The 26,468-nt window shown below is 53.4% G+C and overlaps 1 protein-coding gene across 1 annotated transcript in view; it reads right to left on the reverse strand.

Moving 5' to 3' along the window:
- Ca-alpha1T (Ca[2+]-channel protein alpha[[1]] subunit T) overlaps window positions 1-26,468 on the reverse strand; it is a 170,371-nt gene that overhangs the window by 25,070 nt on the left and 118,833 nt on the right. The window contains 11 exon segments of the mRNA XM_037213767.1: window positions 356-507; window positions 1,035-1,161; window positions 4,178-4,234; window positions 5,811-5,966; window positions 14,513-14,630; window positions 16,817-17,023; window positions 19,533-19,795; window positions 20,051-20,164; window positions 20,471-20,857; window positions 21,319-21,411; window positions 24,751-24,920. Of these exon segments, the coding sequence (XP_037069662.1) occupies window positions 356-507; window positions 1,035-1,161; window positions 4,178-4,234; window positions 5,811-5,966; window positions 14,513-14,630; window positions 16,817-17,023; window positions 19,533-19,795; window positions 20,051-20,164; window positions 20,471-20,857; window positions 21,319-21,411; window positions 24,751-24,920 (1,844 nt within the window).

The following is a 26,468-nucleotide window of genomic DNA, read 5'->3' on the forward strand; positions in this document are numbered from 1 at the left end:
TCGGAACAACGGACCCAACGGTCCGACCAACAGTCAGACCTAGACAGAGGCCGGGGTCGGAACAACGGACCCAACGGTCCGACCAACAGTCAGACCTAGACAGAGGCCGGGGTCGGAACAACGGACCCAACGGTCCGACCAACAGTCAGACCCAGACAGAGGCCGGGGTCGGAACAACGAACAGTCTGAGGACACTCTGAAAACGCTCTGAGGAGGCTCTGACAACACTCTGAGGACGCTCTGAGGACGTTCTGATGAGGCTCTGGGGGCCAGGCACACTCGGGAGGGTAGCGCTGCCCATCCCCGGCGGCCGCGGGCTGGGGGCCTGCGACTGGCGCGCGCCAGCCGGCCCCACCTGAGCCGGCGTCGGCGTCTGTGTCAGCTGCACGTGTCGGTGACTGTGGCGGCTCTCCAGCGTAGCGTGCGGCGACGACTGAGGCGTAGCCGCCGTCCGGGTGATGATGGGCGGCATCAGGATCTCCGGCGGCGCCGACAGGCAGCTCACGTCTGGTCATGGTTGTGATATTTGAGCGATGGTGGATGCGAGGAATATGCCACCGCCATTGCGCTCAACATTATTCAGTTCGATATCATTGCGTTTAGCATCACTGTGTGATATATGATAGTAGACATGATGCTAATAGTCAATGATCAAAGTGTGGACGGTGTCGGACAAATTATAACGAAGGCTACAGCACATGATGGAATGACGACAGACACGGCAATAGAACTGCATTATCATGTAAGTTGATGGCAGATAAAGCACTAATGATCGCGTCTGTTGCCAATGCATGGCTGGTGGAAGGGGCCACCAGCGATGCTGGGTGTAGTCAGGGGAAGGTCGGTGAGCACCCCTTGATAAGAAGACTCTTGAATAGCCACCTATGGTGTTGAAATAAGCAATGCGGGTGTAATCAGGGGACCAGGGAACGACCAGCCGACCTGGGATCAGGCCATCTGGCAACAGCCTCGGCCGACGGACATGGAGGCGAGGCCCGGGCGAAGCCCCGCCCGGCCCCAGTGTCGCAGCCCACCTGCCATCCTGCGCCGGTCGCCGCGACACTCGAGCGACAGCGAGCAGCCCAGCTCCGGGTCAGCGGCGCGCTCCGGCCCGCTGCCCGAGCTCAGGTGGCTCAGATGGCTCCGCCGCCGCCGCCGGCCCTGTGACGTCAGAGCGGGCCGTCAGCCGGCCTGCCCCACTCTCTCCCGGAGGAGGCTGGGGGCGGCGGCTCGCGCGGCGGTCAGTGGACACCGGCCGGTCAGACTGGTCCGGGACGAGTCTGCGCCGCGGCCAGACTGGTCCGCCATGAGACTGCACCGCGGTCAGACTGGTCGGTAACGAGACTGCACTGCGGGCAGGCTGGTCGGTAACGAGACTGCACTGCGGTCAGACTGGTCGGTAACGAGACTGCACTGCGGTCAGACTGGTCGGTAACGAGACTGCACCGCGGTCAGACTGGTCGGTAACGAGACTGCACCGCGGTCAGACTGGTCACTTGCTGACACACATGTTGTGAGATCCGAGCGAACTTTGCATAAAGGCCGACATTTACGCTTTGTCAGCTTACAAAACGCTCCTCACGGAAGTCACAGAGCGGTGCTGCTGCGCACAAGGGGTGCTGTGCTGAACGCTACGGTTGTGTGGGGGAGGGGGTGGAGGGGGTACTCTGATGCCCGGGCGCTAGCTGCTCCAAGGGTCGGACCTCAGCCACAGGGAACGCGCAGACAGTGGGCGGGGTTTACTGGGTTTACAGGGGACTGGGTTTACATTTGGGCGGGGAAGGAGAGACGACATCCAAATGGCGCATTCAGGTCATTGCGCCGTGCACGTGAGGCGGCGCGTGGCTCCACGCCCAGCGCCGGGAGCGGTGCACGGCTGGTGTGGACAGGCTCGATAGCCACCAGGCGAAGGCTGGAGGACAAGTATGACATGTTTGGGACAGCCAGCAGAAGCAGAGGCGGAAGACGGAAGAAGTGATAACAAAGTGTAAAAGAACAATTGAATTATCATGGTCCCGGGTGACGAAAATCACAGCGTAATACCGTAGTAGTAGTAGTAGGCGTAGTAACACTACTGTTATAGTGTAATGTGTGTCAAGACATTCTGTGTCAAGGGCACGAGAAGCAGAAAATAGTTTAAGGAAGTTTTGATATTTGAAACACGTGCTCGTGTTTCATGGTTGACGTAAATCAGGGATGGTTCAACCCTTTCCAACCCCTCATTTTCTGGCCACCTCACTCCAGTGAGCCGTGCAATCACGCCCAAATGTTCAGAAGCCTCTGGGGAACTCGTTACGCGTATCTTGACACCAAACACCGATCTTACGGCTTCTTTGGTTTCTGAGTGGAGACGTTTTGTCACGAATACTGGACGGCGCGAACGGCAGGTGGCAGCAGCGATTTCGTGGATGACAGACGGTGGCATGACACTCTTACACAAACGGCATCCGACGTCTCCGATTTTTTTCAAAGGACACAAAACCACACATTAGCTACGCACCGATGTCCTTCAAATTAAGCAAGAAACACGCCTGTGAAAGTGTCATATCGCTACGTTGCATGCTTTCGGATATTTCGGCATACACGTCTGGAAAGATTTTCGGGAGAAAAATACATTTGGTTTGGCCTAATGGGTTTAATTCTTGACCTCACAGCACAAAAACTGTAAACATCAGCCCCGAGGGCTTGCTGACACCAATCCATTGTTTTCGTGAGAGGCTCTAGCACGTTTATTTTAGAAATGGTAGTGGAGCTCACCCACCCCTCCCCCTTCCTGTCCGTTCGCGTTATGAAAAACGGGAATCGGCGTAAAGGTTAACTTAAAATTTTCTTGAATTAAACGGAATGAAATGGTGATGAAAGATGAGCGAGAGACTCTGAGTAGATCGGCAGAATTTTTCTAAATTCATGATATGAATATCGAGTGTTCTCAAATGACAAGGAAGCTACAATGAGCCGAGCTCAGGTCAAACTAAGGCCAAACTGAAGCCAAGCTGTTCGATCGTCGTGCACAAGCTGTATCTTGACCATATTGTGCCGATCTTGTGGGCAGTCCCTAAGGAAGAGAGTAAGTTTTGTTTTTAATGTAACTGTAGTGTTTGGCTTGCTAGCATTGACAACAGTTTCCCCTGTTTGTCGTTTCAAGGCCACAAACTTCCTGCCCCGGAGGCTGAACAGGCTGAGGTTGACAGACTGACATGCTGACAAGCTACTACACCACTTCTCGTCGGAGTTGTGTATGTCACAAGTTACCGAGCTCTCGGCGAGAAACACGCCACAGACAACTTCTGAACTCTACAGCTCTTTACATGCCCAATGGCCTTCGTTCAGCACAAAAAGAGGATGTATGGTGGCTATTACCTCCCTCTCCCTTTCCTCCACCGTTAATTGAGACACTGCAGGGTTCAAGGTGTGCCCATCACTCAACGCATGTAAAAAGTGCGGTGCAAAGCGCCAGAGTAGAACGGGCGTCCTTGGCCCTTGTGAGCGACCTCCACCAGTTATGGGATCCAAAGCTCGCCCCAACGCCGCTACATCTTGCAGACTACACACCAAAGGGTGAGAGGTGCATTCAGATTCAAGAGGAATCGGAATTATGTCAGTACGACAGTCCTCATTCATGACAGTCCTCATTGTTGTTGTCTTCCAGGAAAAATGAATGGCGGAGGGGTACCTTAAATTGGCATCAAGGTGTTCAGACATTCACAGCATCACAGACACTAACGCCCCGTTCTAGCACAAGCCCAGAAATGCTACCAACCCCACACTCCCTGAAATGGTGTGCAACCGTCGCTCGACGATAGTCTGCGAAAGAACGAGCAACAGCAGAGCACGCAAGAGCGGTGTGTCGCAATTTGATCACGCCGCCCGCTGCCGACACCCATTCAGGATACACCAAAACACAGACAGACACACAACTAGTCCGGAGGTGGGTTCAGTCCTCCTCCCGGCCTCCGCCGACCTTGGGCTCGTGCGTGTCGCCCGCGGCGGCCGGCGCGCCGCTCAGCTCATGCCGTCTCCGCCGGCGCCCGCCCATGCTGGCGCGGCGTCATGCCCGGCGTGGCGCCAGCTGGCGTGGGCGTGACGTCACCTGTGCGGTCCGCGACGGCGCCGGCGGCGACTCGAGCTCGGGCGGGCTGGGCGCGCCGTCGGACGCCGGCCCGCCGGCGGCGCGCGCCTGGCGTCGCAGCGCCCGCAGCCGTTCCCGCTCCTGGCGCTCAGCACGCTCGTGCCGCTTGAGGGGGGAGCGACGTTCACTGGCGCGCCTCGCGGCGGAAACGTCGCACCCCGTGGCGGCGGCGGCCGGGCGCCCGCGGCCGGCTCGGCAGCGCGAGTCAAGGCAGCCTCCCGTAAGGGCACCACCAGCGACATTCCGCCGGTGGAGGACAATTCTCATCCCACCGTTGGCCGTAAGCTTTCAAAGCCTTTTGTCGGATTCTGGATCAGCCCTGGGCGGCTGGCCAGCGGCGATGCCTGGTTGCTGAGGCTGGGTTTGCGGCCTACAGCCGAATGACAGGGAGGCTACCGTTGTCTGCCGCGCGAGCCGGCCGCGGGACCGGGCGCGGCGCCCGCGGCGGGGCCGGGCGCGGCGCCCGCGGCGGGGCCGGGCGCGGCGCCCGCGGCCGGGCCGTCACGTGAGCCCGCGGCGGGGCCGGGCGCGGCGCCCGCGGCGGAGCCATCACGTGAGCCGGCCGCGGGACCGGGCGCGGCGCCCGCGACGGGGCCGTCACGTGAGCCGGCGGCGGGGCCGGGCGCGGCGCTCGCGGCGGGGCCGGGCACTGCGCCCGCGGCGGGGCCGGGCGCGGCGCCCGCGGCGGGGCCGTCACGCGAGCCGGCCGCGGAGGCCGCCGCCGCCCAGGACTTAACGCTGCTACACGCTGAACGCACGGCTGTTATGTCACACCTAGCGCGTAACAACGATCAAGCGAACGAAGGCGCCGCTATGTTACAGTGCACAATGAGAAGATGAGGCCAAGAAGTGACAGTGCAATGTGGCAGTAGAAGACGCTGCGGTGATGAAGAAAGCCGTGAAAAGAAGCCATAAAAGCACATAGCACACTGCTGATGATGGCCGCGTTCATGGTCAGAAAATCACAGTTATGTAGATACAGCTCTGGATGCGACGGAACATATAAGCGACGCGACAATAAAATTTACCCGTTTCTAATTTTTGCCAAATTCAAATGAGCCGAATAGCAAGCACGCAGCCAACAAGCAGGCAGAGACAGATTGAAGCACTCACACTTCTCGTCTCACCAGCCTTTAAGCAGGCAGGCGTTTGCCGCAGCACGGAAAACAGTGCTTTCTGGATGACAATTGATATTATGTTATCAAACAAGCCGCCAAAATTCTACCTTGGTGACATTTAGTGTGTGGTAAAGAACAGAGAAGACGAGAAGGACCTCGGAGCTTTACAACAGTTAAAGCAACGGAAGAATAACAGGGTCGAAATTGCGAGTTCATCTAAGCCTCCGGAAAAGAATGGAAAAGTTACGGAACAGATGACAGATGGCTAACTAACATTATCAGCAGCGCCTGAGGTTTGTAAGAGTGGTGCCCAACCCTTGTATATGCTTTAAAAAATTCCGACCATGAGCGCATTCAACTCAGCCTGGATAAGTGGGCCCGTAACTGCTCAGTTAAGTTTAAAGCAGACAGCAATGCGCGTGTCCCATGCTGGCGAGCGGTGAAAAACAGCGCTAGGTAGCAGTGAAAAGCGTGTGGAAACTGGGCGCCCTGAGGAAAATCTGTCAAACGCAGACATAACCGTGAGCGTGAAAACCTGACGCGTTCAGGAGAACTGTGCTTACCTCTGATGAGAACCCTTCCACCAAGATGGCCACCAGCAGGTTGAAGAGGACGTAGTTGCCGAAGGTCATGAGAGCCACAAAGTAGAGTGCTGCCCACGGACTCGTGCGCTCCATACCATTGAACAGCACCACATTCCAATCCTCCTGCGTCAGTATCTGACAGGAGGGCGCGGCGTGTTAGAGCTGGGCGGGATACCGCTGAGTCCAAAACTCGCAGCGCACGCAGAGGTCACACGGGAGCAGAGGTCACAGAGGTCACGAACAGCAGTCACACAGCGCCGCATTAGAACCTGGCGGCGTGAGGAGCCGCATGACGGGCCAGCATGCCTGCAGCTCTGGGGCGCCGTGGTAGCTTCGCCAGAGCAATGTAGCGCCGCGACAAATCCCGGAGCACAACAGTGGGGTGCGAACACTGAGCAGCGCACGACACAGGCGATGATGGACTGTCGGGGGGACGACGTCCTGACAGTGGCGTTGTACTAACGCCCGACTGAGGGCATTATGCATGGGAATAAACCGAAACTGAGGGTGGCCCCACATGTAAAATAAACACCCACTTACTGTTCAGAAGTTTGCCTTTGCTACACTCGGCATGTCGCTGCATTTTCCTTTCACGCGGTGCAACACTGATGCTTCTATGATCTACACGCAAACATGCACCGCGGGGTCATCACAGATGCGCGCCGTAACAGGCAACAACAGACGAGTTCAAGCTGTTTCTATGTGGATGTCGGCTACAGCCGCGTTGGCATAGAGGAAATGTGATGTTCACGTATTGTAAACATAGATGGGTGACATGTCCATAACTTGTACAGGGAGATAACAAGGAATTGGACGCCGCATCACACAATATTCCATTCCAGTCAGGAAGAAAAGCTTTGGGATGACCGGGGTGCAAAGTTCTGACCATCTACTTATAGACGTGGCGAGGTATCAACTGCGTTACCGAGACCGTGTGACGTGGCATGAAAGTTGGAAACCTCTCGGCACGTCGTGCATGAAACTTGGGCAGATGTGGTAAAGCGGACAAAGGTCAAGGTCAAGCATATATGCATCGTCGGAGTTTGGCGCGTACAAACAAGGAAGGCGGCTTTATCGCAATGGGGTAGATCAAACTTGATCTACAGTGATACAAAATCATGCCCGCAATACGTGAGCCCTACAGGTGAGTGAGAACTGTGCCCTGTGGATCTGAACTGCTGCCAACTATCTTCTGTGAGGGCTCAGGGTGGTGGGTGATGTATACGTTGAGGCTGTATGGCGGCGGCGTCAGTAAACATTGCTTGCTAAGTTTTACCAGTAGTCCAATGCTAGCTTCGAGCGTTCGGAAGTACATCTTATGTAACGTCATCTTTTGAAATGCACTCCGTGTACCGACCGCCCATTTCATGCCGTCTGGTCTACACGACGCGTGCGAGGTTTCCGGTGATCTGTGTCCCATTGTGTCATGTCATGTCATTGGGGCTTTACGACGCACTCAGCTGCTGAGGCTATATGGCGTCGCCTGCCTCTCACCGTTGCAGGAAGGGCGAGCACCGCGGGAAATCGAGCCCCGTACATCTGGTTTCCCAGACGTGCAGTGGCTGACGCAGACGCGTTCGCCACTACAACTACACTACCGGCTGTTCTGGCGGTCCGTTTCCTGTCAGACGTTTGTGTAAGTATGCTATCCCACCTAACATCCGAGGAACCGCTGTGTCAGTTCGCTCTTTGCGCCAACCAACGCCTAGACTGGTATGCCAGCACGCACCGCACTACGCACGCAGACTGGTATGTCGTGGTTACATGTACGTACGCCTGCGTTGGCATGCTGCCCCGCACCGCCGCCTAGGCCGCCGCGCGTGGCTGAGCGCTGGGCACGCCAGCTGCATGCCCCGATCTGGAGGGCTCGAGTTTCAATGTCATTGACCGCCCCGGCGTCACACTTCGAAGGCTTCCCCGGAGCGCTTCGACCGCGGCAGCATGCTGAGTTGCGAGCTGAACTTTTCCTTAATTCCACCCGGGCCGAGGTCACCCGAGCATGACAGCGATCGTCGTGACACCAGTGGGATGGAAGTGATGCCGGCCACTCGGTGAGCCGCGCCGGCGACCAACACGCGATAAAACGACAGATCGGCTCGTACCTAGAGGCTGACAACGCGCCCTAAAACAGAGCATTGCGAGAGGATTGGATACCGGCATGATGAAGTCGTCTAGGTTTGACAAGCCTCTTCAGAAGCTGTGATTCTGTAAACAGCCTGGTTCCATTCGGATGCTATTGACACGATGTAACTGAAGACTTTGCCGCAAAATGTACTAGAGCTTCAATCGAATTACCATGTAAGGCTGACGTGCTACGCAGATTTGTGAAGTAAGGCATCATTGAGCAAATTGGAGGCTGCGCTTTATCACACACCAGTATACGAGTAACCTTGCATGCAGAGAGATGCAGCTTTCTGAAACGTTTTGAGTGACACACACAGTGATCTCAGGTGATCTACTTCCACGCATTTTCCCCAAGCCTAGATGAAATTCTAAATCATCGGTGGTAAGAGTAAATCCTCTCTCAAAGGTATGGGGTATTCGGCGCCTGGCGGCCCATCAATGCACACACGTTCGCGTGCTCGTGGCAGGTACGGGTATGTCCGTTTCAACGCCTATAGTACCGCGCAACAAGACTCAGAAAACTCTGACAGGTTTGACGGGTGCATCTGTTCGACTTCAGCTAGGCACATGCATCGTGCATTCACATAGGGGTGCCGGTAGCGTAGTGGTTAATGCATCTGCGTTAACCAATGTGCGTCTGGGAAACCAGAGGTATGGGGTTCGACTCCCTGCGGTGCCCGCCCTTCCTGCCAGGGTCAGAGGCAGGCGACGCCATATAGCCTCAGCAGCTGAATGCGTCGTAAAGCTCCAATGATATGACACATGCTTTCACATGCAATGACGTTCATAACAGTGCTGGCGAGATTAGCCTAGAAGCCTCGCCGACCACCCGCAGCATACGCCACTTCCTCCATTTGCCAGCTGTGCATCGTGTTCATAAACTCACGGAGCAGGCGAAGGAAAGGCGGCGATGATGACGCGTTCCTGACATTTCGGATCATTTCCAGAGCCGAGGCCAATTTTGCGTCCCGTGGACCAAAGTACGGCTTAAGTTAGATTTTACCAATAGCCTCTGCGAGTTGGTTTAGGCGCATGTGCTGGGCGTGGTGGCAACGGTAAAACATGTTTCGCGGCATGGTTCCCTTTGGTGTGTCACGCTTTCCAAGAGTTTCCTCGCATGGTTTGATACTACCATACGGCAATATACGGTCACGTGGCTACGATGTTATTCTTGTAACTCCTTTTTGTCCCTGACGCCGAGGCAGATTGTCCATGCTGTCACATTATATTAGCATGCCTGACGTGCAGATCGTAGATAATCATTGGATAATTAAACCATGCCACATCGACGCTGTTGCCATTTGGGAAGGAGGTGCTAACAGGTGTCCTACTATTCATGCAATTCAGCACAGCGGCAGCCGCATAGTGCCGGTAATTGGGCGGACTGAATAAGTAACTGATCATGCACACGAGGCGCTGGAAGTTATTTTGTTCCTTTGAATGAGCATATGATACTTATATCACTCGACCAATTCATATTCAACGTTGCGATTACGCGTCCCTGAAAAACGGTCGTCAAACTCCGTCATGTTCCAACCGGCATTTTATGTCGTCATTGATCGCCATGATGTTGCTCTTGGCGTCTTTTGAAGCGACCACAGTTATATGTTATATACATGCATATATATATATATATATATATATATATATATATATATATATATATATGAATACGTAATCGCAGCCAACTTACTCTAAAAAGCTTTGCACCGATGTTTCAGTCTCTGGACACACATCCAGTAATGCCTTTGTGTTCATTTTCTTTCGTGCATCACTCAGGCTATGATCCGGTAAAGTATTGACGTACGGGACAATGGTATTAAGGGGAAAGTTCAGAGTTGGACCACGCCACAGCAAAGCCGCACGGTTCACCTCGCCCCGGCTTTCAGTCGTCGAAAGCTCGCTAATCTCCGTTATTGTTGCACGCGGAAAGACCGCAGAGCCGCTTTGGCCATGGGTGAAGCTGAGGCGGCTGTAGAAGCTACACGAGGAAGGCCACCCTGTCGTTAGTCTGAGCAGTAGCGGGAGCTGGTGTTACGTCGTCTTCTGTCTTTAGTTACTGCTAGCGGTGCATCGATCTGGCGTCACCCTGCTGCTCGCTGTTACACATCCGCTTGCGCGCGCTTCCGTCCTCATCGAAAGGTAGATGCCAAATTTCGAGTTGCTAATCCTCTGCCTCGTCAAAAGAGTGCCCAGGCCACCACGTAAGGTGACCAAGCTGCCTGACCTTTGACTCTGGAGACGGCCGCAAATGGGCTACAGTGCCGATGCCTTGCAGCAGTGTATGAGGCAAACTGCAAATGCTAACTGAGGTTTCGTCAGAATGGAAGTAGTTTTGAGCCGCATCTTTCGACCATCCAGAAACAGAAGGAACGTACGATCTCACTTTGAACTACCTAGCTCACGACATAAGTCCAACGCAAAGACGGCGTCAGTGCAGTCATCCCTGCTGGCCGTTGTCTGTACCTTCTCTATCCACCACGCCCACCGAAAAAACCGCACTGGAAAGAAATTGTGCGTGGTGATTAGGACGCAGCCAGAGCGCGCGTCAATTCCGTCGCCATGACAACCCCGCCGCTGACCGCGGCCGCGGTAGCCTTTACCTGGAACACCGTGACCGTGGCCCAGAGGAAGTTGTCGAAGTTCTTCCGCTGGCAGGCGCAGAGCGGGTCGTGATCAGCCAGACGGCCGCAGAGGCATGCGCCCGAGCCGTCACGGCGCATGCAAAACTTGCCGCCGAACAGGATCATACCGAGGACGCTGCAAGAGACACACCGGCGCGGCCGGCGTTACGCCTGGCAGGCAGCGTCAGCTTGAGCCAGGCTGAACAGGCTGAGCCTGAGTCAGGGCGTGACAAGAGGACCTTGACGGAGCCGGTGCTGGGGATTTACCACCGGATGGTGTTCGAAGTGGCTGTGTGGAGAGCCAACTTCGGCTTCAGGAGAACTTCAGGAGCAGGACGGTGGCTTCAGGAGTGCGTTTTCGCTATCAAACGCGCCATGTGGTTGGGGAGGTGTTACCAGAAGATCAGCCGATAAAGAGGTGTAGCTTGCATAGGTTTAGGTACGTGTTTGAACTTCGATTAAAGCTGGTCAAACTGATAGACAATTATGTAAAATTAAAACAAAACATGTTGCAGTTTTGGAAATTGTTTTGGAGTAAGTAATTGCATTCGCTTAAGGTTATGCTAACGAAATTGGTGGCATAAATTCTCCATAATTTGCAATGTTGACTGTTTGCTACTCAGCACTTGCTGCGTGTGGCCTTGGTCAGCGAAAAATGATAAAAATTATAATCTGACCGATAAGTTCACCATTTCTGCGAGGGAGTGCTCGGTGCGGGCATTTTTGTCGCTGGTATTGAGCCTATGTGGATCCCGGCTGAGCCTGTCCCGTTTCGTCAAGCCAAGTACCTCAAATAATCCTGTTTTCCGCCTGGCGCCACCGCAGCTCGAAATCTGCCATATTTTCATCTAAGCCACGATCGGGCGTCGCGCTGATCTGCATGATGTTCCAGGATCACTCAAGTCGGCTAACGAAAGACGGGTCTGCGACGGGTTTCAATGCTATTGTTTAATAGTTCTGAGTGTGCATGTTTTACAAATAACATGTTTGTTGCTGTGAAGTAAAAATGTGGTAGACAATGTCCCTGCTATCTTTAGAATACCTCGGTCTCTAAAATTTGTTATGCAAAATTTTTCGTAAATATCAGCATACTGCGGATGATTTCAACCAGCGTATTTTTTACATCACCTCGTAAATAATCTTCGTGATTGAGGTTTTAGCTTTGGTGGGCATGGTTTACTAAAGGGGGAGGGGGGGGGGGGGGCTTATACTCGAACAGAAAATGCAACACTTGGTGATGTCTAAAACAACTTGAAGTAAAAGAGTGCGTGGTTGAATTTTGTTCGCTTGAATTCACCAAGGATATCTTGTAGCTGTATGAAGGCCAACCTGGCTAATAAATGACCCAATATTGCTCCACTCCTCTCACTGATGAGGACGCTTACGTTTAGACCATTTTCAGAATGCTTCCACTTTTGCTCTGCACAGACTTCGCCAAGATCAATACAGATACCGTTATCGGGCCGCGGGATCGCGCCGAACTCAATCCCAGGTGCCATAGTTTCCAATGACGCCAGAGCGGTAACTATCGCCGAGCCGCCCGTCTCTCATCGCGCCCCGAGACCTGGCTCAGAGCGGGGCGGGGTGCTCTCCTGGGACGTAGCCTGTGACGACATCCGGTGGTGACGACGTTAGTCACGGAGAGGGGGCGAGGGTCCACTCCTGGTGCCGCTGGTCATACCGCGCAGAGACAGCGGTACGCTGCCCTGCTCTTTACAGCGGCGCGCGGGTCTGAACTGTGCTGGCCGCCTGTGCCCTATGGTGGTCCTTAACGTGTGCAACGGATTTTGGTTGAAGTCATTGTCAACACAGGTTGAAGTCAATGTTCGTGTCAACACCGAGAGACGGGAGGGGTAGCTTAAGCTGGACCAGTGCCGACGACGAAGCCGTGGCAGCCGTACCTGCGCCTCTGTTCTCTTTCATACTTTTTAGCGTTTCAACGAGCGCTTGGTGGTGCATCTAAGGGAATGCTCCACATTAGAAGATATTGAGGCAGGTATCAGATATGATAAAACGAGCTCACTTAAATCTGATGATATATTTTCAGGTTAAAAATATTGTTCCTGACAAAAAAGCTCTCTATTCAGTAAATATGTGCCTTAATGTGTCATTGTTTGATTGCAAAATCTTACGTCGCACAACATTGATTGAAAGCCAATTAAGGGCCGTCATAGTCGGAAGTCGCATTCACGAACGCCAGATGTGAACGATTCGACAATTATGCTGTGCTGTTCTGGACTATGGCATCGCCAAACGAAATGGCAGGATTTGAATGACTTTATTATGGCGTCGTTGATACCCAGGTGACCTTGAAACAATTTGCACGAAAAATTTTGCATAGCTTCGTGGGCGTGTCGATCAGAAACTAGAGGGGTTAGGGTTTCAAGAAAGATAGGGCTGTCAACTGCACCGAATGATCTTCAATATAGCTATTTCGGTTCAAAACTTCATACGGGTGTGAAGCCCTCCCCTTAAACCTCTCCTGTTTTCCGCAACTCGCGTCTGAATGTCCTATTCCTTGTTTCACATGCCAATCGTGGAGTCAATCACATGCCAATCGCGGAGGCATGTCGCTTTTGACGTGACAGCCGGCAACGAGCGGCTCGACTTTCCTCGAGAAAGTCTTGGTACAGTCATCATGAGTCAGCAATACATGACTAGAAATGCAGCCCGGTTGATCATTTCAGACAACAAACTGAACACTGATGTTATGGTGAGCTGTTCATATACCTGCTCTAAGGAGCTCTGACTCTCCTCAGACTGTGCAGTCTCGTTATCTGGCAGGTACTGGTCTACAGCTCGATTACAGTTTGTTCCGGGGCCATGCTCATGTTGCCCCTTCGTTCTGTCGCTTTATTTGTTCCCACTCCGATGATTGAAAGAACGCAGCTTACCCATCAGATTGTCCCCTTCTTTTACGAGACATTGCGCTTCATACAGACCGCAAAGGGCCGTTTTCTCAGCTCGGCAATAGGAGTATCGCGTGTTACGTCTCACTCAGCTGAACGAAATGATGCCTTTCACGATCTCCTTATTTTCTTCAGCTGTGCTGCAGCTGGTGGCCCTGGCAGCCATTCTACGTGGTTGAAAGAAAGCTCGGCCTGGAAGTTTTGCTCAGCTCCCGCTGCAGGGCGGGCTCATTTTCCAAATGGTCCGTGTGTGCGTGAATAGTCGTCCCAGACGCATGCAGTGAAGCTCGGAACAACGTTAGAAGGAAGACCCGTCCAAATAAGCGTCCGAAATTGACTGCCGTTCTGTTTGGCGCGAAACACACTTTCGTGTTGGGGTGTTTGAGGAAACAAAAATGCTCCGCTACTCTTGGTTATTCGCACGCCATTAGTGTTGAATGCATTTACGGTCGTTCCATTTCACTTTACTGATCATACCTAGCTGCTACCAGCGGCAATTATTTAAGTCAGGTTAGAGCTTATCTCGGTTACCCCAGCATCCAGGGTGACATGATCCTTTACAGGATTCACTTCAGCTGGGAGCGTGCGACATCCCAGAACAGATCATGCAGACATCTATGGAGAAACATGCTGGGCAAACAAGCGAGACTACGCAGACGATACTCACCTATGCAGATCCACATCGGGCGTCTCTCTACCTCTCCCCCCCCCCCCCCCCCCTCTGGTCGATTTCCCCACATGCACGTCAGGTGAGCGGCCACGGGACCGTCCTTCCGTCCTACGCCAGGTGGTGGTAGACCTGCTTCAGCGGCCGCACGCACAACGGGAGCTATGCGTGTGCCAAACATTCCGATAGCAACAGCACTTTCCACGGCCGGGCAGGCCACCGGCCATCCTCACAACCAAAGATGAGATTATAAAATGTCACAAGCTTCCCTCCGCTATGGAGGATATCACGGGGATTATAACGGACCCGCCCGAACGTGGAAAGTGCGCCAGTGTATGACTGTGGTACGGCAGGTACCTGGAAGACTGTGATGCAGGCCCACAGGAGGGAGTCGAAGTTTTTACGATCACACGTCACTTGTCCGGCGGCGTCCTTCCTACAGAACCTACACCCAAACAGGTTCATCCCCAATATACTGAAACAGAGGAGAGAAAAAATGTCGCGATTGGACGCGTCGTTGGACACGCTAACGCAGAGCTCAAGCCGCAAAAAACACACGTTAGTCGACCCAAGCTCATGTGCTGCGAATGATTATATACACGGGTAGATGGTTGTGGAACAGAACTGAATGCTTTTGACATGGCTGATCACCATCGCATGGCAATCAACATGTCACCGGATTAGAGAGCCGGATTGAATAAGCACGCACACACAGCGACATCGCAGATGACACAGTCTAGCAGCTCACCTCACCCATTTTCAAAAAGAATGATAAACTAGCGCTTCAAAAATTGCATCGGTACGATAACATAACAAATGACGGAATGGAGGTGTCTGATTCCATCACCAGCGATCACTAAGACCGAGCTTGATAGTGACTCTATGTCTTTGGACAGTTGGACGATAAGATAGCTTTTTTCGCTAATGTAACATGCATTTCGTAAAAAGAAAAGCTCGTCAAAAATTCGTAAGTGTTCTCCATTCATACTGCATAGTGTTTCTGTCCTATTGTAATGACTACGAGAGGCGCATATTCGCATACATCGCCAATGTGGGTCATCGGTTTTGAGAGAACAAGCTCTTCGTCATATATACGTGCATGTGATGACAGCCCCTCATTCTCTTGACACTTCTAGATGCATTAGACTTTTCTAATTGAGAATCAGCCAAAAGACACAATCGTTTCTTGTACAACAACTTTAAAGCAGAAGGGACGCTAGCGATCATAGCAGATGCCATTCCGACCCAACTGATATGGAGGCACACGTGTCACCAAGTGTGCGCCACGCACGTGGTCTTGCAAGGACCAACGTTTTCTCTGGCGCTTTGCGTTCGCGTACCTCGACCCAACACGCCCGCCATCTCGACGTCTTCCCGACTGCACGCGACGAGTGCGACAGTCTGTCAAACGCTCAAGCAGTCGAGCCACGGAGGACATGGACAGTGACAGACACGGAGCACCACGGCAGGCGACGCTCGCGCGCCACCGGACGCCACTGAAGGCACGACACCGAGGCAGACCACATGCCAGAGGGGAGGCTCTCGGGAGGTCGCCCCTGGCCCCGGAGGTGGTGAGCGGCAGGCGTCGGCCGAGCGGTCCGGCGGCGCAGTAGTGTGTTGCAGGCGAAAACGACGGAGGGCGCGAGTTGGTACACGGCTGAACCGAGACGGCTGCTCGCAAAAGCAGTGAGAGCCAGCGACGGTCCGAGCTGGACCAGATAACCGTTAGGGGCGAAGCTGTGAGGGTTGACTCTCATGCGTGGTTAAACGGACAAGTAGCAGACCCATGGAGCTGTCAGGTGAACGCTGAAGTGGGGTAAAAAAGACCATGTCACCCCTGGAAAGTTATGGGCAAGATACGTTAACCTAGGCTAGATATTTGTAATAAAATAATCGATGCAATCAAGGCGATGATGTGTTACATCGAGCCGGTGCACGCAACATGCCGGCACGAAGCCATTGAATATCGGTTAAGAAATGATGTGAGCAATTTCCCATCAGTATGCCAATGCCAAGCGTATAGTACGTCTTGAAGTAGCAGCTGCTTAATCATGGGCCATGGATCCCCTCTGTTCTATTTGACAAAACGATTGAGGAAAGGTTGTGTGCCTATCAATAAAAAATGTGATTACAACGTCCTATGGCCCTGCAATTATTCAGACTGGTTTCCGAGAACATCTGTGTACAAATCCAATATTTTGCCAAACTATCACATCGCAAATTACGCATGAAGTAGAATCGTGTCCTTAATCGGTGGGTTCCAAGTAAGTTCAGGAAGCATCGTTGCCGGCCCAGGTACACTGAATCGCAGCTTGCGTGTTACAGTCCTGAATCACATCCACGAGCTTAAGGATACCTTGCAACAAATTGTAGGCAAACAGGATTCGCACATTTGATCAATGCACATTTCAGTTACATTCAGAACTATAAGCCCCAGTACATTTTGCTCCTTTTCCGGCCATTGGCTAATGAGCAATCCTCTGAATAGGGTAATTCTGACATAAGTGATATCAAGCAACAAACAAGAAGTATTGCCGCAACAGCCCGAAGAGGAACTTTTCGGGACCACACACCATAGCGTAATAATCGCATTGATTTTCATCAGAAGACGTAAATAAACACCGCATCGCGCTGCCAGCCGTTGGAGGCCATGCCACATACCTGAAGATGAAGATAAACAGGATGAGGAGGGAGAAGAAGATGGCGACGTTGTCCATGGTCTTGAGCATGACGAGAAGCTGCCGTCGCAAGTTCGGCAGAAAGCGGACCAGCTTCAGAATTCGCAGCAGGCGGAACGTGCGCAGGACCGAGAGGCTCGAGCCGCCCTCGCCCGTCTCGCTAAACTGCGACTTGTACAGGTCCATGGCGCTGCAACGGCATAGGTATTCAAACACTGACTGAGACAATTTGTAGCCGTGCACAGCTGCACACAACTGTAACTGTGCCGAGCCTCGGCCACAGGGTTGTGCGACTGTGCACAGACAGGGCTGTCCCCCGGCTGCCGCGACTGTAGCGTTGAAGTGCGCGACTGTGCACAGACAGGGCTGTGCCCCGGCTGCCGCGACTGTAGCGTTGTACTGAGACGAGCATGTCCCATCGTGCAACATCGTGCAACATTTCGCAACATTTTCGAAAATGAGTGACAGCATTCCGACAATGTCGCAAAGCATCGCACAATGCTAAGGTGCGACCTTTGCGACGCATGCACAGGTACGGTATCTGAAAGCGTAGTCCTTAATGGCACGGGGTGTTATTTAGCCGTGTCCGCACCACGGTGGGCGGACCCCGCAGTGAGGACGGGAAGTAAAAATTCCTACACGAAAGATGACAGACTAGGCATCATCCGAAGCCCACCAGATAACTACGGTATAACCGTAGTTGCCAGAATGTGATCGCGCCACAGTTGTGCGGAAGCCACTTTGCCACACGACTGAACCAATCGTGGTGGTACGGTGGGCTGCAGCTGATCTTAGTTACTTACCAAGCTTGCTACTCACTCGTCCAGCACTCAGTCATTAAGCCTGCTGATCATGAGCACACTAAATCATGCACCCACTGATTCAAGCCCCCACTCACTCAGACACCCACGGGCTCAGGCGTTCACTTATTTACGCTGACTCAGACACCCACTCGGACAGTCACACTAACTCAGACGCTGAAAGTGACCCAGACATCCATTCAGGACATTCATCAACACGCGCTCGGGTGGGGGTCAAATTGCCCCACCCGAAGGCTTTTCTTAAATGGTTGCCGAACGGCGCGGCTTAACTGCGCTAAATGTTGCATGGCTGTAGACAGTTGGATAGCGGATCGTCTGGCATCAACAATTTAGGTGTTTCTTGTAGGGTCGCTGACCTATGGTAGGCGAAACTCAGGCCATATATTCAGCAAAGGCAAAATGTAGAGAATCGTTCAATCTGATCCAACAGCGGAGTGTTTGACAAAGCCATATGTCTCTGACATACTTCCTTAGGCAACACAACAATTGCATGAGCAAACTATATGAAACTAAGGTCAGGTATTACTGCCAGACCAAGGTCAAAACTATCCCGCGTAATTACTCTAGCAATTGCTGCATGGGGTAGTTCCTGGTGCTCATTTCGAATTTATTGATGACAGAAACCGCATCATGCACCTTCCATAGACTTCTTAAAGGTCAGGAAAGGTCACTGACCTACAATGACCACGGTCAGCATTCTGCTTTCAGGAACATACTGCCTAGCGTAATTTTTGTCGCTTTTCCAAACGTAAAACTCAACGAGCATGTGAAATTTTGCTTAGAACAGTTATCTAAGTTCTCGAGGCTCTTTTGCAACCAGCCTAAAATTTGACCTTGTTTGACATTATTTGACCCGAAGGTCATGACTAAGGAATGTCAAACTCTGATCTAAGTGAGTTTATGCGCAGGTCAGCATACCTGGTCAATTTGGTATCTCTAGCTTTCTTAGTTTCTGAGATATCAGGTGGGTCATATTGACCCCCACCCGAGGGGAGGGCATCTAACCGGCCACTCGGGTGCGTGTTAACTCAAACACCCATTCAGACAGTCACTCGGCCATTCTCCCCAGCAGCGCTCTCACGTCTAACTCTCTGCCATGACAGTCGTCGTTCGTTCACTTGTTCGAAGTCAGTCAATATCACTTGTCACTTGTCACCTGATGTCACTTGTCACTTAACCTACCATTACCCACTCATTTGGCCCGAGGAGTGTTAGGCTGACCAGTGTAGATTGTCATATTGACTTTTGTCTCACACAGTAGAGGAGCCACCAAGCATTACAGCCCGGGGAGGTCACACAGGGAAGGAAGAACGTGAAAGTCCAGGCGGGAATGATCTTTGTTACCGATATGGTTGCAAGTTGTACACATGAACAAAGAAATTTCACCGACGATTGGCACATCTGACCTTTAAACATTGTGCGTATCTCATAGACCATATCTCTGTTGTTGTTGGAGCTTTACTCCGCACTCAGCTACGAAGGCGGTATTACATCGCCTCTCTTTAGCCCTGGCAGCAAGGCCGGAGACGGCGGGAAACAAACCCCGTACTTCTGACTTCCCACGCGTGCACCTCCTGCGTACATCACAGGTAGGAAGGGCGGAGACGGCGGGAAACAAACCCCGCACCTCTGACTTCCCGCGCGTGCACCTCCTGCGTTCATCACAGGTGGGAAGGGCAGAGACGGCAGGAAACAAACCCCGCACCTCTGACTTCCAGCGCGTGCACCTCCCGCGTACATCACAGGCAGTTTCACAGTAACACGCTATCTATTGGTATGTAGAATGGCGACGCGGCACGAAAGTCAAACCTGTCTCCGGACCGAAATTATTTGTCGACAGCAGGCACCAGCGATCGCATGTCATGTTGCGGAATTCACCTGATGATGACGATGAGGCCATCGAAAACGTTGAAGCCGTTGCTGATGTACCCGTAGAAGCCGACGGCGATCAGCTTGAGCAGCATCTCCAGAGCGAAGATAGCCGAGAAAATGATGTTGCTGATCTCGACGACGGACGTCAGCCATTCGGGCTGGTTGTGAAACTCGACACCCATGCTCAGCGTGTTGATCATGATGGCCAGCAGGATACCTTTCTGGCAGTACGAGTGCTCGATGAAGCGTTTGATGCCGCCGCGGCCGCGGCGCACCGCCTCGCGCAGGCGCGGGCACGGCGGCGGCCGCGGCGGCGCCTCCGACCAGTCCGACTCGTCCGACGACCAGTCCGACTCGCTGGCGCCACTCCAGCTCGCCTCGCTGGCCGAGCCGGACGAGCCGGTCGGCGGCGAGCCGAGCAGCAGCGCCGGCTCCGAGAGCTGCCGACCGGCGCCGCGGCCAGCCAGCAGGCAGTGCGCCGCCGCGCCGACCGGTTCCGCGCCAGGCTCGGCGCCAAGCTGCGCCGGCAGCGCCGCGCTGAGCGCCCCGCTGATGGCGAGCAGCTCGGTACAGGTCAGCGGGCCCCTGTCGGCCGACTGGCTGACGCGCGGAAACACGGAGCTGCGCAGCCGGCGCAGCTGCGACTCGGCGCGCGCCAGCTCGGCGCGCAACGGCGCCGGCAGCGGCGCCACCTCGCTGCCGCCCGCCGCCGCCGCCGCTGCCGCCGCCGCCGCGCCCAGCCGCTGGATGGGGATGATGACCGGCTTGTTGACGTCGTAGCTGACGCTCTTGGCGCGCCGCTCCGGTGGCCGGCCGGCGTCCGCGCTCAGCCGGCTGCAGAGGATGCTCGGCGGCAGCAGGTGGTCTCCCATGTCCGCCCGCTCCCCGTCGCCGTCCGGCGGCGGCGTGTCCACCTCCGCCTCGGCTGCCGCCTCGGCAGCCGCCTCCGGGTGGCGCGGCGTTGACAGCGGGTCCACGTCCGACGCCTCGGGACTGGCGCGCGGCGCCCACTCGTCCTTACTATCACAGTAGTCGTTGTTGTTGCCGGGCGCGCCGCCCCGGCGCCGGCGCAGACTGAAGCGCGTGGGCGGCTTGCGCCGCCAGCGCCGCCAGCGCCAGCGCAGCCGGCGCCGCAGCCGGCGCCACACGTGCGCGATGTAGCGCAGGATCTCGGCGTAGCAGCCGGCGTTCTCCAGCGAGCTGCCCAGGGTGGATGTGCTCTGGAAGCGCGCCCGCTCCAGACGCATGCGCTCCGTTTCCCGCTTCTTCGTCTCTGAGAACTGCGTGGCGATGACGACCAGGCAGAGGTTGATCATGAAGAACGACCCGATCTGAAAACGGAGGCGAGGTTGGGCTGAAGCGGAGGGTGATCGTGGACGTGCGGCCTCGGTTCGAATGATACGGTAGACCGACGGGTTTTACTCTGAATGCGCCGAAGCAGCCGTCCCCTCGGCTGCGGCATTTGACCATAGCAAAGGGTGCTGACAGCCTGGAGCCATGAGGTCGATGGGCGGCCCGCCTCGGTTTGCAAAACAAAGAGCGGGAACTGAATGTGCGGATCATGTCACTACCGTCGCAAAAGGCTGGGACGACGATGCATTGAAAGGGCGGGATGAACCATCGCAATTGACTCGCTTGCCTGCACACAATGACAGCTGCTCAGCTGAAGTGAAACGCAGTTTTTTTTGGCGTCCGATTCACTAGTCCAACTGCCTAGGGCGTGCCTTGCACTAGCAAGCTTCTTCACAGCTAATCTCTCCGACGGCGCACGAGCCCCTGACGGATAACTCACCACGATGAGCAAGACAAAGTAGATGAAGTCCCAAAAGCTGTGTGCGTCCTGAATGTAGTACATGATGTCCGTCCACCCCTCCAAGCTTATCACCTGGAGCGGAGGCAACTTCAGAGGCAAACAACAGGGCAGGCAGATCGGACCTAGCAAGGTACAAGAAAGCCACAATAACGAGAGACGAGGTTCATGTAGACTAAATCGCTGCATAATAGGATTAAACAAACAATACAAACTAGATAATGAATGAGAAGAAAGCCAAACGAGGTAACGAAACGTAGGTGCATAGAGGATTACTCCGTTACGTAACGAAACATGTTACATCGAGAACGACTCAAATGAAAATAGTAATTTTGGCGTCAATGTCAAAGGCCTTTTCAACCTAAGCAGAAGCTCAAGAGCGAAAAACTCAGCAGAAACTCAGCAGACATTATCAGACTAGTGAAGCTTATCATTATCGCCATTGTGAAAGCTTCTGCATGCAGTGCACTTGCATGAATTCATAAGTGCAAAATGTAAAATAACAAAGGCAATATCTAACAACCGATGCAATAGCACATACCCGTGGTATGTGCCAACGCATGACATGACAACGCTTTTGCACAAACGCCTGCCATGAACATGACAAGCAGGTGTTTACTTCCAAACCAATATGACATAAGCATATTAACCCTCGCTGTGATGGGGTCAGGCATCCGCCCCACCCACTGTCAGGCGTCCACCCCACCCTACGGTCATGTATCCCCCTGCCCTACGCTCCGGCGTTCACCCCCCCCCCCCCCCCAAGGGAAAATATCCACCCCGACCCACAGTCAGGCATCTACCCGCCCCACAGTCAGTGATCCACTCAGTCCACCCAGCCCCACGATCAGGTATCCACCCCACCCCACGGTCAGGCATCAGCCCCACCCCACTGCCAGGTATCCACCCCATCCCGCGGCCAGGTATCAGACCGACCACACGGTCAGGTATCCACCCCACCCCACGGTCAGGTAGCCACCCGGTCCACCCCATGACGTTCTCAGTATGACTGTCGAACGGCCTACGCCTCACTGCCACTTTAGACCACACTTTGCCGCATTTGCTCCAAAGTTTGATGATATTTCAGGCCCCAGTTATGTTGAGTCGGCGGTTTAGACGTCAGGTTGTGCATGAGGTGCCAAAACGTGGCTCAATGAATCAGGCTAGCAATGCAGTAGTATCGTCTGTTGTTCTCATTCATGGACTCACGTTCACAAGGGTGTTCTTTTTCACATACAGTTGGCATTTTGAGGCCGTCTAGGCCATTGAGAAAAGGTGCTGTTAAATTTCTAAGTTTGATGCTCCCCATAGGTGCATTTCGCTAGCCGCATTCGTCGCTTTCAAGTACAGCAGTTTCCCCCCAGCACCTGTGAGGGTGCAGTGTGTTCCTTAAGTCCATCGCAGATCATTTTCAACAATGACGTGGACCTAGCGTGGTGTGAGCTGCAATCAAAATGGTTCGGTTTCACCATGTGCGAACGTGACCTCGAGCCCGTCGGGCCGCACCCGAGGAGGTAGCCACGTGACCGGCCGTACCACGTCCTTCGCACCACGGCCAGTGAAGGCCGGACAATAGACTTAGACGGTTACTATCCTGACTGCACAGGGAGGCCCCTTCAACACACATTATGTGGCACAGAGCAATATGGGTATCACTGGTGACATGCGTCCAGGAACGTACTAGGACCTACTAAAATGAACCGGGATAATTCAGACCTCCAACAGTTTATGCGACTTAAGAAAGCCCCACAGAATGGCCTGCATTCAACTTCGGCGAAACATTGAAAAACGGCTGCCATCGACCACAAAATCGACAGATATGCCTCACCGGCTGTCGTCCACAGCGTGAGACAGGAGTAACGGCCATATTAGCCCGTCCAGTTCACCCGTTAACGTGGCAAAGTAGCGCCATTTTCTCCACCAAGCCCGTCCGTCCGACGCGGAGGAGCAAGGTCCAGGCTGAGCGTTCCCATTTTGGAACGCTCAATACGTGTTTCTCGGCCGTTCAGTTCATCTTGAGCCGCCTGCCCCCCCCCCCCCCCGCCCCGCCCCCTCTCCATCCGGATCCTCGTTAGTTCCGGCACACAGTGCTCACTCCCGGGGAATGCCAGCAGCCCTGCGTCAATCGTACTTTTGCTTGGCTTCACTGCGCATGGTGACATGCAAACGGGGAACATTCAGTTAGCTTCGGGTTGTATGCACCGATAGTTACCATGAGAATATTTCCTGAGGGGCTGCTAGACGCCTTCCGCAAGCTTCGAGTCTTATACACTGCATTACAGAATTAGCCAAGGTGGCAGCCAGCAGACGGCACGGTGTCAAGACAAACATTGATGAAACAGCTCAGGTGCTCAGAACGAGAACGATCGACAAAGAGCAAACCTTTGTTAGTTCTGCATGCAAGCACAAATCTCATAATAAGATACTGGTGTTCAGAACAGGAGCAATCAGCGAACCTTTACAGTCTAATCAGGAATTACAGCAACGCAGTAAAAACAACGCTATATGAATGCAATAGTAACAATATGCAATAGTAACAAACAAAATACAAATATAAACAATAACGCTAATTGAAAGCAATAGAGATTTCGTCGTCTGAAACTTAGTCTCACGCAGTGAAACATTACCGCTGCGCTTGAACAAATTGTTACCCTTTTGTTTTACGTATGCGCTTTCGGAGGACACAACAAAAGGGCTAAGCAGCGCTCGCTATTAGATGTAAGTCACAAGATTCTAATCCCGTTTCGGAGCATCATATTGCTTCGCCGGCGCTGAGTACCTGCTCTCGTCATTGTTATCTGTGTGCGGATTATTATCAGTGCTTCAGTGCAAGCAGCGTCCGATAATGCACGGCTGCAGACAGTGCAGAAGCGACACCGACGCCATAGCTCAGAAATTTGCAGAATTTGTATGGTACTGGCCCCAGTGGCATGGAATGACGCCGTTACCTGGATCGACAAAACAATCTGGTGAAATTGACCGCCGAAAGCCGCCAGCCTGTGATCTTTTTTCGATGCCGTTACCCAATGACAGGTAACCATAGATGCCCCTTCCTCTATCACAGCGACGCAATAAACCGTGCGCTAACACCAGAAAACACAAAATTAAGTCGCAGCACTCCAAGCTACGAAAAAACAAACAAATGAAGAGGCTGGCAAAGAGGTGATGCAGACCCGGTAGGAATCGTCTTATACAATAGGTAAGGACAAATCATGTCGTTAACAAGGACAAATCAATGTTTACAAGGTGTTGTGCATTCAAGGCACCCCAGTGAGTAAATCCATGTTCGGCATTTACGAACACCTCTTGTCGCACATTACTCCTGCTTTTATGTGTTGTACGCTGCCCCGTCAAGTACATGACTCTTGCGCTACTGCCACAAGGCTTCAGAGCTAAGACGGGGATCTGACTCACCAAGAATATGGCCACCCACGCGAGGCCGATGTTGTCGAAGGACATGGCCCCCTGAAAGGGGTTCTTGTCGCCGGCTCGACACTCGGTGTAGTACTGGTTCCAGTTGACACACGACCCGTTCGTGGGCACGTTAGGGTTGTGCTGTCGCGCTGGCGTTCCACACTCCCTGCCTGGGGAGCACACAGCACGCGATAACATCTCAAACCTCTTGCCTGGGAACACAGAGCACGCTATAGCATCCCACACTTCTTGCCTGGGAACACCGAGCACGCCGTAGCATTCCACACTTCTTGCCTGGGAACACAGAGCACGCCATGACATCAGTATTTCATTATCATGCGCTCCGAGATGTTCCAGTATTAATGATCAGATGTGGCTGACATAACACCCGTTGAAGCCAAGATGAGCGGCCCTTAGACATGACCCAGCGCAGACTGAATGCAATATTCGTGCCTGACATTGGTTGGGGTGTCAGCAGCCTTCACCACTGCGAAAGGTGGTGCAGTCCCTCGAGTTTTTCGAAAGTGTCTCGGTCGTAGGGTACGCAAACAAAGCTTTGTTGTGAATTGGCAGATCAAGGTTGAAATATGTCAAAAACGACTGAACGCGGTCAATAGTTGTAGATTACACGTCTGCCTAGCGCATGTTAGAGTCGTTATGTACTATGTTGAACAAGCATTGTCAGTCGATGGCTTGGCTAAAAATGCTATTTTCGGACACCTCCACGCACTCACCAGCCTTCTAAAGCACTCAGACGTTCTACGAGCAGGTAAACAAATGGCTTTGCTGCGTCGCGAGACCACATTCAGCGGTGCACTCATCAGCGGCCGGATGTGAGCAGCAGCGCCGAGGTGCCGAAGCGCGCCCGGTCACGGACACCTCCACCATTAGCCCCGCCGTTCTTCGCCAATAAAGACCCGCGTCGATTGCAATAACTTTGACAGATCCCTGTCATTGGACAATTGCTGGGGCTTTATGGAGGTCATAAAGCGTGTTTCGTGCCTAACAGGAGCGCTACGTTCGCTGAGGCAGCCGGTGCGCCACAAGCGGCCTAAGCGCGCCTCTGTCGGAGCTCCGCCTGGCCCAGCCCCATGAGGCGGCGCCCCATGCAGAGAGAATCGTGCGGGGAACGTGCGGGAGAATCGTGCGGGGAACGTGCGGGAGAATCGTGGTGCAGGATTAATGAACCGGAGAGTGGCGCGACCGATTTTCTAGTTAGACCTTGCCTTGCGTTTATTTGATATATATATATATATATATATATATATATATATATATATATATATATATATATATGAGGCGTGTGGGTGAACGCACGCCTTTGTTGTGCTTAGCTGTTTATGCTCTTTGGTTTCGGTCCTGGTTTGTTCTAAAGAAAGAACACACTGCGTTCCTGATTAAAGCCTCGAGTGCCAACACTCGTGTTCCTGTTACATCGCCGGCACAACAGATCTGTTCCTTAGATGTTGCGTCTACCTCATTTGGAGAGGTCTCAAACCTTCTGGCGATTCGCACCAGTTTTCACGCTAATGCTTCTGTGCAGTTTCGGCACCGTGCTTGAAGCGAACCAGACCGCCCACTAAGCTCCTTAAAGCTGGGACCGGAGTACAAGTTAGGTGTTCAGTGTTGCCCGTAAGCGGTTAACAACGCGCCAGAAATGGCACACATGACAGCTGCTGTAAGACTACATGGAAAATAGCATTTACACGCTTGAAAAG

This window comes from Pollicipes pollicipes, unplaced genomic scaffold, assembly GCF_011947565.3.
Source record: "Pollicipes pollicipes isolate AB1234 unplaced genomic scaffold, Ppol_2.1 Scaffold_3216;HRSCAF=3773_pilon_pilon_pilon, whole genome shotgun sequence".
In the NCBI taxonomy this organism is placed as follows: Eukaryota; Metazoa; Arthropoda; class Thecostraca; order Pollicipedomorpha; family Pollicipedidae; genus Pollicipes; species Pollicipes pollicipes.